General features: G+C 48.2%; 1 protein-coding gene across 16 annotated transcripts in view; it reads left to right on the top strand.

Moving 5' to 3' along the window:
- Camk2g (calcium/calmodulin dependent protein kinase II gamma) overlaps window positions 1–15,684 on the top strand; it is a 58,567-nt gene that overhangs the window by 22,119 nt on the left and 20,764 nt on the right. For 8 of the 16 annotated variants that reach the window (XM_085698347.2, XM_085698352.2, XM_085698348.2 and 5 more), the window contains exons 5-14: window positions 745–810; window positions 3,817–3,889; window positions 4,042–4,144; window positions 4,573–4,656; window positions 5,054–5,148; window positions 5,762–5,884; window positions 9,565–9,648; window positions 9,807–9,849; window positions 12,150–12,212; window positions 14,131–14,174. In XM_085698347.2, coding sequence (XP_085554473.1) covers window positions 745–810; window positions 3,817–3,889; window positions 4,042–4,144; window positions 4,573–4,656; window positions 5,054–5,148; window positions 5,762–5,884; window positions 9,565–9,648; window positions 9,807–9,849; window positions 12,150–12,212; window positions 14,131–14,174 — 778 coding nt within the window. The remainder of the gene's footprint in view (window positions 1–744; window positions 811–3,816; window positions 3,890–4,041; window positions 4,145–4,572; window positions 4,657–5,053; window positions 5,149–5,761; window positions 5,885–9,564; window positions 9,649–9,806; window positions 9,850–12,149; window positions 12,213–14,130; window positions 14,175–15,684) is intronic. The other 8 variants (XM_085698351.2, XM_085698354.2, XM_085698349.2 and 5 more) reach the window with 1 other exon arrangement.

Genomic DNA, 15,684 nt, shown 5'->3' with positions numbered 1-15,684 from the left:
GGACAGGCTGAACTGGGTCTCAGCCCCTACTGAGGGTTCCTGTCTATGACGTTGCTGGGGGATGAGTGGGCCTGTCCAAAGGCCCTCCCCTCTCAGGAGTCTCATTGTTCACTCTGTCCCCTAGAGCATGAGCCCCAGCATGGCCTTGCTTTCTCCTTTCTGTTCTGTGCATAGCTCGTTTCTTGCATCTTGGTGTGTTTTCTTATTGGAGAAATAAAAGAATGACTCTTTGCAGTCTGTGGAGTTGGAGGTAGCTTTTAGAACTCATGAACGATGTTCCATTGGTCTCTCTCCCACTTGAGTTGTTCTTTAACGTCATCAGCGTGGCTCTTTACCTCCTGGGAAGTTCTGTCCAGTACTGTCAGAGGTTGCATCTGTGATCCCATTATTCTTCAACTTTAGCACTAGGCCTGCCATTACGCTGCTATGTGAGTGACAATGTTCCTATTGATCTTAAGTAAAACTATGACTCTTGTGGTAGTTACAGTATTCTTCTTAGATCCCTGTTTCACTTTCTGTGCGTTAGTGATTCTGTTAGGTTATGGAAACAGAACTGTCAGGAAAGGGGCGGGGAGCCCACATTTAGCCCACAGAGAAGCAACTGAGCATGTTCTGGGCTCCCGAAGGACACAGGGAGTCGGGCTGGCTCTAAAGGCTGTTTTACTGTATGACTCTATTGCCTGCTGGATGCTAGGGTTGACCAGTAGACCTCGCCTCCTCTGACCCTTTCTTCCATGGTTACAGTGTTACCGGAGGGGAGCTGTTTGAAGACATTGTGGCCAGAGAATACTACAGCGAAGCTGACGCCAGGTGAGAAAAGTCTTGGTGGTTTGACTGGAGCCCTTTGTGTGAAATAAGTCCCTGGCTACTCTTCGGGGGGTGGGCAGAGGAAGCATTGTGTCTTCCTTGGATAGTCTTCGGACTCCTGTCTGGACAGAATCTGTAAGGTTGCGATAGTGCTGCATTCTGTGCGTAGTATTAGAAGTTAAAATGTCAGCACCCCTAGAGTAGCTTTTTCAAAGCCTCTTCCAGGTCTCCTCTGTCCTATTACCTCAGAAATACTTTTTTTTTTTTTTGGCGCATTATTATGATCACGAGCGCTCTGCACCTCTTCTTTCTTGTTTGTACAAGGTCTTGATGTAGGGAACTGGGGATCCGAGATGGAGAAAGCATCATTTTTGTCTTGAAGGGTATGAGCCTGGAAAGCTTCCTCAGGAGCTTTCAGCCTTTGTCACCTTATCACTTCACTACCATGACCAGTTCCATGGCTCAGCCCCCAGCTTTCTATCAAAGCCAGTGACTCTTTGGTGTGATCCAGCACGATCCACCTACATCGTGGCCTTCAGGTAGTGTTTGGCCTGCCTTGCCCACTTTAGCTCTTCCCCTTTACAGTTATTCTGCCTACAGCTTATCTGGCTTATGTGGCAGCTCAGGCTGCCTCTATAGAGCGTGGGGGAGTGCCGTTTCCTCACGAATTTCTCAACCCTGAACAGCCATGTTTGCTGATCAACTTCAGATGCCTCAGCCTGGGGAAAAATTCTCAAGTGGAGAGATGAATTCCAGTGCCAGCAGGGGAGGACCAGGCTGTGGGTGGGAGGAGGCAGTGATAGCTCAGGGAGCTGGGGGTGGGGGGGCTGTACCAGTGGGCTTGGCCTGGCTCTGCTGGGACACTTCGCACTTTTGCCATTTTTGGCCTGAAGGCTCTCCCTGCTAGCCGGGCTCTGTTCTAATTATACATTTCTGTGGAGACTCGCCTCTGCAGCTTAGTCTTAAGGTTCCTTTGGCACACTGTTAGGCTGTATGGCGTGGAGGCCCTGAGCTTCACTGTCAGGGTCTGACAACATCCATTGACTGTTTAGCTCTCTTAGGAGCCTCAGTACCAGATTTCAGAGAAGCAAACCCTAAGTGCAGGCCGCTCAGGCCAGCCCATCTGGATGCTGTGCAGGTCAGCCCTGTACACCTGGCAGAGGCTGCTGGCTAGGCATCTACCAGCCTTCTTCAGCCTCAGTGGTACTGACTTTTAGCACAGATGATTTTTTGTAATGAAGGTCTCTCCTATGCGTGAATAGAACCTAGAAGCATCTCTGAGCAGTAGATAAGCCCCTTTTTTAAGTTGTGCCAGTCAGGATTATTTCCAGACATTGCCAGATGTCCTTGGAGGGCTCGCTCATCCCCACTGTTGCTCTAGAGTACTCTCCTCCCGCAGGGCTGCAGGAGAGAAGCAGCAGCCGAATGTAGTTCTGAGCCAGGTTGTCTTTCTGTGTAGAACAGTCAGAAGTGCTTTGCAGAGCCCTATTGGAGCCCTCTTAAACACATTATTTCTGGAAGGAATCTACGTGCTTGTCTTATCTCCCTACTAGATGAGAAACTTTAGAGCAGTTAATCCTTTAGGTGGTGTGAGAACACACCTTAAGAGCTCCTCACTAAATGCTTGGGTAGGTGCAGGCATGCACGATGCACCCATCCTTGTACTTGCACCAAGTCGCAGCATAAACTTCTTCCCTAGGAAAGAGAAGGAAGGGTGTTGGATGGTCTTACCTTTCATAGGAATATTTAGCATTTTTCCATCTCAAGGAAACAAATTAGTTGTTCTGGATCTTTGCAGTCAAAATAAGTCATGGTAGACCTCTGTTCTAGACTCTGGGAAACCCATGTAGCCTTACCTGGGCCTGTTTCCTTTCCTGTGAGGTAAGTGTTGACGATGAGAAAAAAGAACCCTCACAGTGACTTCCATACTCCTAGCAGTCATGAGGCTGAGGTGGAAGGACCATGAATTCAAGGCCACTCTGGGTTACATAGCAGATGCAAGCCAGCTTATGCTACATAGCAGGAAGACCCTCCCTCAAAACAGGAAGAGAAAAGGAAGAGAGAAAGGAAGCTTCATACACTGTTGGTATTGTAAATTTGTATAGCCATTTTTGGAAAACAGTATGGCTGTTTCTCAGAAAAACTAAAAATAGAGCTACCATCTGATCCAGCAATCCCACTACTGGGTAAATACCCAACAGAATAAAATCGGTATGTTAAAGAAATGTCTGCACACCCACGTTCGTTGCAGCATTATTCACAATAGCCAAGATATGGAAACAACCTAAATGTCCATTAGCAGATGAATGGATTAAAAAAGAACCATGTACTCTATTGAGCTTTAAAAGGCCAGGAAGCTCTGTCATCTATGGTGAGATGGGTGAATCTGGAGGGCATTGTGCTAGGTGAAACAGAGCAGGCACAGGAAGATCTTCTTTGTGCAATCTAGAAAAGATGCCCTACAGAGGTAAAGAGTGGTGGTTAGCAGGGGCCGGAACGGGTGGGGAAGGAGAGCTGCTGCTCAGGTAGGAGGAGTGGGTTCCCACATCCCACTGTACAGCAGGTGACTGTAGTTAGTAATTTGTGTTTGGTTGGCTTGGTTTTTCCAAATAGGGTCTCTCTGTGTAGTCCGGGCTGTTCTGGAACTCAGTGTGTAGACCAGGATGGCCTCCAACTCAGAGATCTGCCTGCCTCTGTCTCCCAAGTGCTGGGATTAAAGGCATGCGCCACTACTGCCTGACATAAAAATGGATTTTAAATGTTCACTAGAAAGAATAAATACTTGAAGTGATATATATGGTGGTGCACATTGTATCAGAATATGACATTGTCCTTCAGAAGTAGACAGTTATTTTTCAATTTAAAATAAAGTAAAAACAAAATAGGCTGAACTAGATAATATTTAAGGCCTAGGGTTCCAGCCTATTGTTCAGTGAGTGTGGTCCACACAGGTTATCTTTGGTGAGGTTGTCTAGCCCTGCACTGACATTTCTTGTGCTGCTTTCTTAGCCACTGTATCCATCAAATTCTGGAGAGCGTTAACCACATCCACCAGCATGACATCGTCCACCGGGACCTGAAGGTACTTATTACCCAGGCTGTCTTCCTTTGCCTCCTGCTTGTGGCTCGTTGGCGCCACCTGGAGCTAGGTAGTGGTACTGTGCGAGCCCAGAGTAGGCGCCCTCTGGACTCCATGGTGCGTGCCTCATAAGGTCCTCCTTGTTCCTTCTGCAGCCTGAGAACTTGCTGCTGGCGAGCAAATGCAAGGGTGCTGCGGTCAAGCTGGCTGATTTTGGCCTCGCCATTGAAGTGCAGGGAGAGCAACAGGCTTGGTTTGGTAAGGGTGACCCTGTCTTCCGGGAATGCAGCCTCCGCCCTTCCTCCTTTTCCTGATCTGCCTTCCTCTTTCAGAACTAGAAATCAGGCCTTTAATGGTACTGGCCTTTTCAGAAAGTAGAGGAGGATGGGAAGGTCCCTCCTGGCCGGTCCCTCCATGACTCAGTATAGTGAGTCTGGCTGCTGTCGGCAGTGCATGCTTGTTGCCTCTGGGGAGGCACTTGAGTTCCTGGTAGGCACAAGTGTTTGCCTTCTGCTTTAGATTCCAGGTAATTCGAGAAGCCCAGGCTGTCATCATTTGCAGTTTGAGTGCTGAGAGCGAATATAGTAAAATCAGCAGGCATTAGAAGGACTTTGGGGAAAATTACAGATGTGGATTTAATGAGAGAGAAAGTAGGTTCAGTGTGTCTCTGCCTTTTTCTGCTGCAGGTTTTGCTGGCACCCCAGGTTACTTGTCCCCTGAGGTCTTGAGGAAAGATCCCTATGGAAAGCCTGTGGATATCTGGGCCTGCGGTAAGCCCATTCCATGCACTCAGCTTGTTGGTGTTACGGGTCCTTGGCTTCCTGTGATGACACAAAGGCTTTACTATTGCTTCTGGGCCCCACGAATGTCTGCTGTATATGACATCATGGCGCTTGCTCTCGTTCCCTTGGGGGGGCTGTTCCCATCATGCCCCCTCCCCCAAGTGAATTCCTGGGCTATGTTGCATCCTTCTTGGAGGATAGCTTGCCCCTAAAGAGGTCTTGGTGCCGTGAGGAGTGGTACAGCAGGAGGGCTTAGTCGCTCAGCATCTACCTCTAACTCTGGCCTGACCTTACCTTTCTGGGTGGTTCTGAGCCCTGCATGGCCTTTCTTGGTTCCTCAGGGGTAAATGATTGACCCCAATGACCTGTGTGTTCTGTCTCGCAGGGGTCATCCTGTATATCCTCCTGGTGGGCTACCCTCCCTTCTGGGATGAGGATCAGCACAAGCTATATCAGCAGATCAAAGCTGGAGCCTATGATGTAAGGATGGGTTTTCTGAGAGCTGAGCAGGCACTCCCTGAAGGACAGATTCCCTGCCTCTAAGGGTCTGTCCACGGGAGTGGTGTTATTGTCATTTGATAACAGGGTGTCCGGGGACTTTGAGGACCCAAGGATGGGCATACAGGACTCAATTCTTGCCACCTTATATACAGAGACTAGATTAAAAGAAAAAAAAATCCTCCTTGTTAATTATAAAATTAAAGAACTCATTGAAACCCCTTTGTTCTATTTCTACAAAGAACAGAAAAGCTGCATGGTGTATGTTAGATGACACAGGAAGAATTCTAGAGCCTTCCTCCACCACATTGGTACCATGGGTACACTGCAGAGCCTGTTTTCTGCTTAGTAGAAAGATAAAGTTGAAGCAGAAAATGTCAGTTCCCGTCCTTCAGTGACCCATGACATTCTATTTTTCTGTCTTACTTTCCAAGTCTATAAGTTGACACAGATCTTGGGATATTCCTAGTACTTCTCCAGCTCTTGGGTACCACAGAGTATCCCAGTTACAGGAGTTGGAATGAAGACAACCTACATTTTGGGGTAGAAACCTCACAAATTTCCTGTCTCCCTTTCCCCTGTTCCTGCCCCTTAGTTCCCATCACCAGAATGGGACACAGTGACTCCTGAAGCTAAGAACTTGATCAACCAGATGCTGACCATAAACCCAGCAAAGCGTATCACAGCTGACCAGGCTCTCAAGCACCCATGGGTCTGCGTAAGTGTCCTTGCCCCATCACTCGGAGATTGGAGGTAGCAGCCCTCCAATCTCCTTTACTCTCCTTGCACAAGGATTCAGGAGGGCAGGGCGGGGTGGGGGGGGGTGAGTGGAGTCCAACGTCAATAAATGTCATCAGGGGACTTGGGAGGCAAAAAGTGCTGATAGAACTTTATTTGTGAGGCTATAACTTGGTTCTGTTCTTGAATTAGAGCAGGTAGTTGATAACAGTATGAAGTCCCAAGCTTAGGATATACTTGGTTTTCAACTCTGACCGGTACATAGTGAATAAAGACAAGAGGCTTCTGAACTGTTGAGATGTGCTACTGAAACTTAGCTGTGAAACTCTGTAGCTGAGTTCCTAGGAACTCCTCCCAGGCTGTCTGTGTAGACTGATACACTGTGTTTTCATACACGGTTCTGTTATGCTGAGATATCTATTTGCAGACAAAGGGGCAGTTCTGGTATAATGAGCATCTTGAAGGACGCATTTGTTTATTTGTCAGTTCCCATGTTTATTGAATGCCTCTTTGTGCTGTCACCAGGCAGTTCCTGGAGATGAATGGGGCATGGTCTCTGCCCCAAAGAGCTGGGCAAACAGTCATTCAAACAAGCAACCATGCTTATAATCAGACAAATAAACAGAAAATGTAACAAATTCAAGGGTTTCTACTGCCCTTGGTAGGCATTAGGGTCACACAAAGAAGGTTTGTGGAGAAGGTGATCTCTGCCTTGGTTTTTAGCAGATGACTTAAGGCCCCCCCCCCCCCATGTTACCCTGCAGACAGAGGTTAGCATGGAGCCAGTGAGAGGCCATAGGAAATGGTCACCTGTAAGGAATACTAAGTAGCTTGGTTTTCAGTGAGACTGTGACTAGGAATGCAGAAGAGTGGGCAACAAAAGATGGCCTGACATACCGCCTCTGCCTTCAGAGTTGAGGTTTGTTATTTGGTTTTGTTTTTTATTATTGTTTTGTTTTTGTTTTTTGTTTTTCGAGACAGAGTTTCTCTGTGTAGACCTGGCTACCCTGGAACTAGCTCTCTGTAGACCAGACTGGCTTTTAACTCACAGAGATCCGTCTGCCTCTACTTCACAAGTGCTGGGATTAAAGGTGTGCGCCACCACCTGGCTAAAGCGTAGATTTTAAAGAGAGTGTGGTATTTGCGTTTAGCGTCTCTTTGGAAGCTGTATAGAACATGGAGCTGATGAGCAAGAGGCTGGAGGCAGAGACGAGAAGCTGTCACAACTGTCTGGGCAAGGGCAGCCAAGGGTGGAGATGAGGGAGTGGGTGGTGCCATCAAATGTAAGAGAATCGAAAGGATTTAGTACCTGGGCTTCAGTGAGGGAGAGGGCAAGTTGATGGTTATGGCTGGGTTTAATTGGCCAGTGAGCGATGGTTGTACATTTTGTGGGCCCAGAAGAGCTAGGTTGTGAAAAAAGATGATGACTTAGTATGGTATTGTAAGCAGTGGGAGTAATGTTAAAGAACCACTGACTGAGGCACCTGGTTGACAATAAGAATTATGGCTGTATGGCCGGGGTAGAGGAAAGCAGAAGAAAGGGGGCTGTAGAAGTGAGGAGTTGGAAACGTGACCTGCTGTTTCTGTGTAGATTATGTAGAATCAGAGAAGATGCAGAAACTAAGAAGCAGGTAGGACTTACTGAGAGCATCAGCGGCCAGATGCTGAGAGTCCCTGAGAAAGACAGGAAAGAATTCCCAGCTTTGCAGACAGTGGAAAACAATAAGGAGATAACTTGTTTGTCTCCAGGTAAGTGAGGCTGAGACATCTGGAAGCCAGGCAGTGAAGGAGCAATTGACCAGTATTCCTTAGCGGAAGAAGATAGGTCAGGAAGTTTTGTTTGTTTGTGTTTTCCTTTGTCAGTATGTATTAACAATTGCATTGTTACTTGTGATAATTTAGCACGTCTGTACCACACACTGTTCACATACCCCTCACACACATACACCTTTAATCTACTCCCATTCTCCAGAAATCACTATTTTTACTTGTCTTTCATATTTACCTTTTTTATTTGTTTTTTGTTGTTGTTGTTGTTGTTGTTTTCAAGACAGGGTTTCTCTGTGTAGTTCTGATTGTCCTGGATCATTGTATAGACCAGGATGGCCTGGAACTCAAATACTCGCTTGCCTTTGCCTCCTGAGTTCTGGGATTAAACAGGCGTGTACCACCACCACCTGGCTCAGATTTACTTGAAAGAAAAAAAAAGGTTTATTAACATGTCTGTGTGTGTTTTGCCTGCATGTATGTATGTGAACTATGTGCATGCTGAGTGCTCATGGGGGCTCAGAAGGTGTCCGATCTCTTGGAACTGGAGTTGACAGATGGTTGTGAGCCACCATGTGGGCACTGGGAACTGAATCTGGCTCCTTTGCAAGAGCAGCCAGTGCTGTGAACTGATGAGACATCCTCCTACCCCCTACTTTTTTTTTTTAACTTCCATATATGAGAGAGAACACATCCTAAGTGATGCCTGTCTGTGTGTCTGGCTTATTTCACAAAATGTAATGTCCTCTAATTCCAGTGATTTTTTTTTTAAATGGAAACTTGAATATAATATAAAGGTTACAGAAAAGAGTTGATAATACTGATTGAAGAAGGACAGGTTTGGAGAGCCAATGGGTCAGAAGGCCACACCTGAGACTTGGGTTGGACTGGAATGGAGACTGGGGCAGAAACAAGGCGTACACAGTCGTCTCCTTATTTTTCTGTGGAGAACTTTATACACACACACACAAAGGAATGAGGGAAAAGTAGAGAAGGTGAAGAGAATTGCTTTGAGATCCAGGAAAGGAAGCAGGTTGGCGCAAAGGCAAGGATTGTGGGGTGGTGGACACTCTAGGTAGGACACTAGCAGTATTTTCAGCTGGACTGACTGAGATATCAATAGTAAAGAGAGTGGTGACCATCTCAACTGAGGCACTCAAGAATCAGAGAAACCCACACTTACAATCCTGTAGTTCTCTGTAGCCCCCAGGGAATTACTGTGTTACAGTATTACATAGTATATGATCCTGAGCCATCAAGGAAATACACTGTGTCTGGTGGACTCAGTTTAAGGAGGCAAGGACATTAACAGCAAATACATTGAAGAAAAAAATCCTTCTAAAATGATGAAGAAAAACGTGGTCATGGTGTGCTCACCTATAATGCCAGCACTCAAGAGGCAAGGCCAATCTGGGGCTACGACAACAAGACCCTGTCTCAGAAAAACAAGGATGGTTTCTGCTTCAAGATAATGCCTAGCTTTTCAAGACCTTGTGGGATATGTTGGGTTCCTGAAAGGCACCCTGTAGAGCAGGAGCTTGTCTCCCCCTGTGCAGAGTCTGGACCACACAGCAGGTACCCAGTAAAGAGACCAGGATCCCATCACACCAATACTCAGTTGCCTTTGAAGAGCTCTGTTGGCACCCTCATTCAGCATCAGTTCTTGGTGGTTTTCTTGTTCAGATTGTCCTTGACATAACCTCGAGTTGTTGGTGGTGGCACTTCGGTTCTAAAGGCCTTTTCTCATCTGTGAACTCATTTGATCAGCACTGTGTAGCACAGTGTGTGGTGACCATGTCCTGGCAGATCCGCCAGTGCTAAGGCGACGGGACTGAGATGAGGGACAGAGAATCTATGATGGGGATCTCACAGACCTGTCTGTTTGACTTCCAGCAACGATCGACAGTGGCATCCATGATGCATCGCCAAGAGACGGTGGAGTGCTTGCGCAAATTTAATGCCCGGAGAAAACTGAAGGTGAGTGAGCCTTCCTTCTGGATCACTGTCTCTTGAAATTGAACCTGGGCACCTGAAAACTCGCCTTCTTCGGCTCTGGCCCGGAGTTGCCTTTGCCTGGGGCGGGCAACCTGCTTCTAAAGCTCATTTAGACTTAGAGTACTCTCTTCTTTCTCCAGGGTGCCATCCTTACCACCATGCTCGTCTCCAGAAACTTTTCAGGTATGTGTTCCCAGCTGTGCACTTTAATTCTGCCGAGGTGAGTGGGACAAGAATGGAATTTGTCCAGCCTGGCAGCACAGGTGTCTCAGGGGCACCTTGAACAGGATGAACAGGGATCCTGTTCTGAGGGCGGCTGCTGCTGAATTCTTTTATCCAGTTTCTTCAGATATGGAGGGAAGGGCTTTTTCTGAGGCTCCTATTTATGAATTCTGTTTCTTCAGACTACCCAAAAAGTGGTCTGCCGAGCTTTCCATGCGCCTTATCCCCAGGTGTTTGTAGTTCTCTGAAGACTTTGAGATTTTAGCCAGTCTAGGGTATTGGAGAATGCACTGAAGGAAAAAGAAAGATGAAATACAGTGTGTCTTCTCAGTTGCATCTGCTTAAAGTCATCTCTTCCTTCATTGTGCCTGAGAAGAGGTGCCTGATAGAAACTGTTCAGATGTTTAAGTGTTTCTCATCGGCTGAGGCTTACAGTACCCTCTGTGACACTTGCTATAAAAGTGAAGAAATAGAGACCTATGGTGGGGAGGCGAAGGAACTCACTTAATTTGCATAAGGAATTGGGAGAGTTGGGGTCAGTAATTTGTAAATCACACTTGACACTTCTTTTTAAGATGCAAGACATTCCAGTCCCCTCTACCCCGTTCTCACCCTGATCGTCATTGTTTGCCCTCAGTTGGGAGCACAGTGGCTTTTCTGTGAGGAAAAGATTAATGTCAAGACTTAACTGAAGACAGAGAGGTCTCTCCCCAGCTTGCTTTTGCCCTTGGTCTTCCCTTCCTCTAACCCCCAGCCTTGCTGTTTTGGTTCAAGACCCCCTTTCTCATCCTTCTAACAAGACTCCTTCCCTTGCTTACCTCCTGCACCGCCATGACGAGGGGCTTGTGAGGGGACCACCCACCACTTACAGTAGGTGGCCATTCTGGGCAGGGCTTCCATCTTTGAGTTCAGGTCCTGCTGAACCTGGTTATGGGTCACTGGGGAGCTTTGGCTTGGAAGAGGCTTCAGGCAGAAGGGCTAGGGCTCTATAAACTCTTGCTCTTGACCACAGGGTTCCAGGCTGTCTGGATGACTCTGCTTTAGAGGTTTATTCCTATGTTGAATACACACGAGAAGGTCTTGGTCCCCCCAGGGAGGGAAGAGGAGCAAAGATAGATAGAGTTGTAGCCTCCACAGTGCTCCTTCTCCTGAGAGTACGTTCAGCTTTATTTGCTTGATTTAAGAGCCTTCTTAGAGGACACTCAAGGGCATTTCTATGCTGCCCATAGAGTGGTGATACTTTTTTCTCTCCTCTGAGTCAAAGGAAGGTGAAGACAGGCTGCTGCTGCCGCTGCTGCTTGTAGAGCCAGGCCAGTCGAGCAGGTCCCTGGCCTGTGGTCGTGAGCTGCATGTCAGCCTCCCCCTCTGTTTCAGCAGTCAGGCTCTGGTCCTTGAGCTCACTTTATCCTAGGTCAGAAGGGGCAACAAAACAAAACAGCCCTGCAAGCATCCCATGTTGGCCTCTTCCGCCCTGCGTTTGGGACAGGTGAGGACAGAGCCACAGAGCCGTCTACAGAAATAGACAGACTTCTGCAGGTGTAAAGAAGGAGGGTCACCTGTTTCTTTAGGCACAGGCTAGACTATTTCCCCAGTTGGTCCACGGGGAACAGTAGTAGTGAGACAGATGTTGACATCTAACTTTGACAGCCTTTGTTTCTGGGGCTCCCTTCTTGAACATCTTCATCCTCGGTGCACAGTGAAATGCAGACTGAGCAAAGCTACCTCTCTTCACTGGCTCCTTACAGGGAGGAAGATCTGTGCCTAAGGGAGGAGCTGGGGCTTATCCATAAAGGTAGCTGCCCACGGGCCCTGAGAGAGCCTTCCCATGCCCCAGACCCTCTCTGTTATTTGGAATGTGGCAAAGGACATGCTCTCTGCTCCAGCACTCCAGTAACCATTCTTGGTTTCCTCAGGAAAGGTACCTGCCTCCCACCAGGTCAGGCTTTTACCCTTGGGCTCTTATTGAAGAGATCATGGGACAAGCAATGAAGCCATTGCTGTGAAATGGAGGCGTGGTATTCAGCCTGTCCAAGCCTCACAGGCCCCCAGACTGCTGTAGAGCTGGCTGCTCCTGCCTCCTCAGTCTGCCCCCTGGTGCCTCCTCTCTCCCAGCTCGGCTGGCTTGGCCATGCCACCCGGGCCTCGCTGTGCGTGGGCGGCCAGCGGTTTCTACGCCTCACGCTGGGGGCATGCTCTCGCTGCTGACTGGCCCCCCGTGGCTTTGCGGCAGCTCTGTGCACTGAGAGACTGTATCCCCTCAGTTGGCAGGCAGAGCTCCGCCCCCGCCTCGCCTGCCGCGAGCGCCGCCGGCCTGGCCGGGCAAGGTACGTGGCATGAGTCCTCCCTGACCGCCTGCCTTGGCTCCCTGCCACCCCAACAGTAGGGCCAGCATGCCAGGCCCACTCACCAGGGAGGCGAGTCCCATGCTTGTGGGCTGAGATGGGCATGCCATACGGACCACCTAACTTGGCATCTGCAAGCACATTGATGTTATGAAGGCCCCTAACCAGCCGTGCATGCTGGGCGCTTGCCAACTCTCAGGAGGCAATAGCCTGGGGACTTGGAGTTGGGTAGTAGGAGCCTTTCCTCCAGGTGACCAAAGGGCTTGACCTGCAAACAACCCTGGGCATGGCCTGGAGCTGTCTCATGCTAAGACTAGACTCTTGCAGTGCAATTTAAGACCCCTCAGAGAAAGCCTCAAAATTGTGAAGCCTGGAGTTTACAGACTTCCTGGTCTCAAAGGTTGTGGAGTACAGATTCCTCAGGGTGAGCCGTCCCTTGGCTTGACTCTTAGCCTTGTCATACACTGAGCAAATCATGTCAGCTCTCCCACCCCTAATTTCCTCATCTCTGTAATGACAAGTAACACAGAGATACTTAGGAACATGTCTGTTGTAGGTTCTCAGCCAGCCGCCTGGGAACTCATAAAACAAAATCTTGATGCCAAGGTTCCAGACCAGACAAAACAGAATCCTTAGTGGATGGGATAAGTGTTTTGTAAAGTTTTCTAAGTAAGTCTAGTGAGCGTCTTGAGTTGAGAACCAGTGTGTGACGGTAGTCAGTCAGGCTCACTGCTATAAACACATTAAAAATTTACTTGCCCAAATACAGCATGACTGGAGTTAAGGATAAAGGCCTTTTTTTTTTTAGAGAACCAAAATGTTGTGTTGAAGCTATTCCTTCTCTCGCTGGAGAAAGTACGTAGAGTAGCTAGGAATGGCCACCTGAAGGACAGAGGACAGTGGTAGTAGTCACAGCAACAGTCATGGTGAATGGCTCGTACATGCCAAACACTGTTGAGTTGTTTTTAGGCATGGTTCCATTGTATCCCCACTACCGTCCTGTGACCTAGGGGCTATTACATCCCATTTTATAATAAAGAATTTGAGGCTGAAGGTGGTTAAATAACCCACGCGCACTCACTCACAAAACACAGCGAGCAGTGGTTAGAACCAGATAGAAATCTAGGGCAGTCCGGGTGGACCAGAGAGTTGGACTGATTATCCCTCCCACCCTTTGTCTGCTGCCTTCCTGTGCCCTTTGTGGCCTTCTGGTGTCACCATCTGCCTAGTGTAGGTCATCAGCCTTGACTATAACCCCATGGCTGGACTCTGTTTGGCAGCTTATAACTCTAGCCAGTCCCTCCTGCTCATGAATCCAGAGAATGGGAAAGGTGCCGGCTAGAACCCAGTGAGCTGGGTGAGCTCCTGCCCAGTGAAGGCTTCAGCCCCTTGGCAAAACCCTCCTGTAGGTGGTCCTGGTTTATGTGTCTGTGACTGTCTGTCCTCACGTCTGGTTGCCTTCGTGTACGTGACACTATTTTCTTGAGAAAACTCCGGAGATGTCTTGCATCCTTCAGTCTAGAGGACTTCCATGGTGTCTAGAAATGGAGCCCTCAACCATTTCACATTGGCACTGTTTGCAGGCCTGGGTAGAAGCTGTTGAGGACAGTACTCCCAGTGCCCCGGGAAGCTCTAGTACCGAATGTGGTTTCTCTTCCTAAGCACAGGGTGTCTGCTTCTACTGAGCCCTCGTCCATGGCAAAGAAGGTCCTAGAGTGCCATGGCTCTGAAACCCTCGAGATGCCCTTCCTTCCTGCAGAGGAGCTACTGCAACGGCCTCTTTTCAGGAGCTGTGGAGGCTCCTGGCCCCTTGTTAGTGCAGCATTTTCACGCAGATCTGGCTGCCAGGTTGAAGAGAGGATGTGCTGCCGAGACATGACTTGCCTCTTTGTTTTCACAGCTGCCAAAAGCCTATTGAACAAGAAGTCAGATGGCGGTGTCAAGGTAGGTATTCCTCCAGTCCCCTGGCCAGAGGCTGACTTCTCTATACCAGCCTCATCTCCAGGGCTGGACTCTCTGGGTTTCTGATTTGTTTGGGCCGTTTGGGTAATTTTGTCTCTTTTTTCATAACCTCTTTTAATCAAAGCAAATTAGTGTGCCGTACTAACTCAGGCAGGGAACCCGCGCTGGGAACTTGAAGCCACCACTGCCCTTCTGGTATTTTTCTGTAAACCACGTTTATACCCCAGGTGAGATGCCACTGACCTAGAGTGACGGGGCCGTGCTGTGTCACAGCTCATTTCCATCTGGTGAAAGGGCTTTCCCTGTGTGAGTCAGGGAATAAGAGGGCCTGGAGAAATCACGTGGCTGAGCTGAGCTGAGATGCAGGCACTCAGAGGATACAGGGTGCACAGACACAGGGGAGCAGTCAGTGCCCTGGGGCTGGGGTACAAACCCTATCCTGAGACCCACCACCTGACACATTTCAAAGCAGGACATTAACTAAGCCAGACTCTCTAACAAAAGCATAAGCTGGGCCTTTTCCCAGGAGCATATGCCCGCGTTTAAGTACATGGTCCCCATTCCCCTCCCTGCTTCTTTCTTGTTCCCTTCTTCTCTGCATGTTTGCTTCTGTGTCTTTCTGCCACTAGGAAGGGAGCTTAGGTGCCACTCACACCTGCTCATGTGAAGCTGTGGGTTAGGGGTAGCCACCTGGTTCTAGGCGTGCTCAAGATGAGGAAACCAAACAGGGAAAACGGCTCTCAGCAAAGTGGCCCAGGATGAAAGCTCTGGGCACAAGCTTAGGGAGCAGAGGAAGATGAGGCTGTTCAGTGGTTGTTTAAGGTATTGTTGGAGGTGAGGGCAAGAGAGGAGAACAGCCTTCATTTTCTTCTCACTTTTAAATGAGACAGTATTACTTCTGTAACCTGAAAAAAGTGCATTTGTATGAGTTGTCATACATATTAATGTTTCTGTTCAGCTAGAACACAAGGTGTATGATGGATATGGTGGCAATGCTGTTATTCTAGTACCTGGGAGGCTGAGGTATAATTACAGTGAGAGTAAGGCCAGCTTCAAATAACATAGAAAAACCTGACCTCACTTTTTTTTTTGTTTTAATAAAAAAGGGGAATGAGAAGGAAGTCAGTCAAAATTCGGACTAGCATTGTAGGGTTGAGACTTTATAGCTTAGTGGTAGAGAACAGCAAAGGTCCTGGCTTTCATTCCTTGGCACTGCAGGAGCCAAAACAGCCACATTAATCCAACTGAGCAATAGAATTGAAAGTTTGTGTGTTAGACTGTGGAAAATACTGCATGCCTGAATAGGAGAGCTATGGTAAGAGAGATTTGAAGGGCTAGGGGTATCGCTAATATTCATGAGGCCCTGGGTTCAATCCTTATATTAAGGAAAATAGATATGTCTGAGTGTACATGGGTGAATGGAAGAAGGAAAGAGCTGTGTGCAGATATGTCAAGATATGTTATAGAGCCGGGCGGTGGTGGTGCACACCTT

This window comes from Myodes glareolus, chromosome 12 (genome assembly GCF_982192425.1).
Source record: "Myodes glareolus chromosome 12, mMyoGla1.1, whole genome shotgun sequence".
NCBI classification, from domain to species: Eukaryota; Metazoa; Chordata; class Mammalia; order Rodentia; family Cricetidae; genus Myodes; species Myodes glareolus.
The sequence above is the reverse complement of the archived record's forward strand: the minus strand, read 5'-3'. Positions and strand labels throughout refer to the sequence as shown.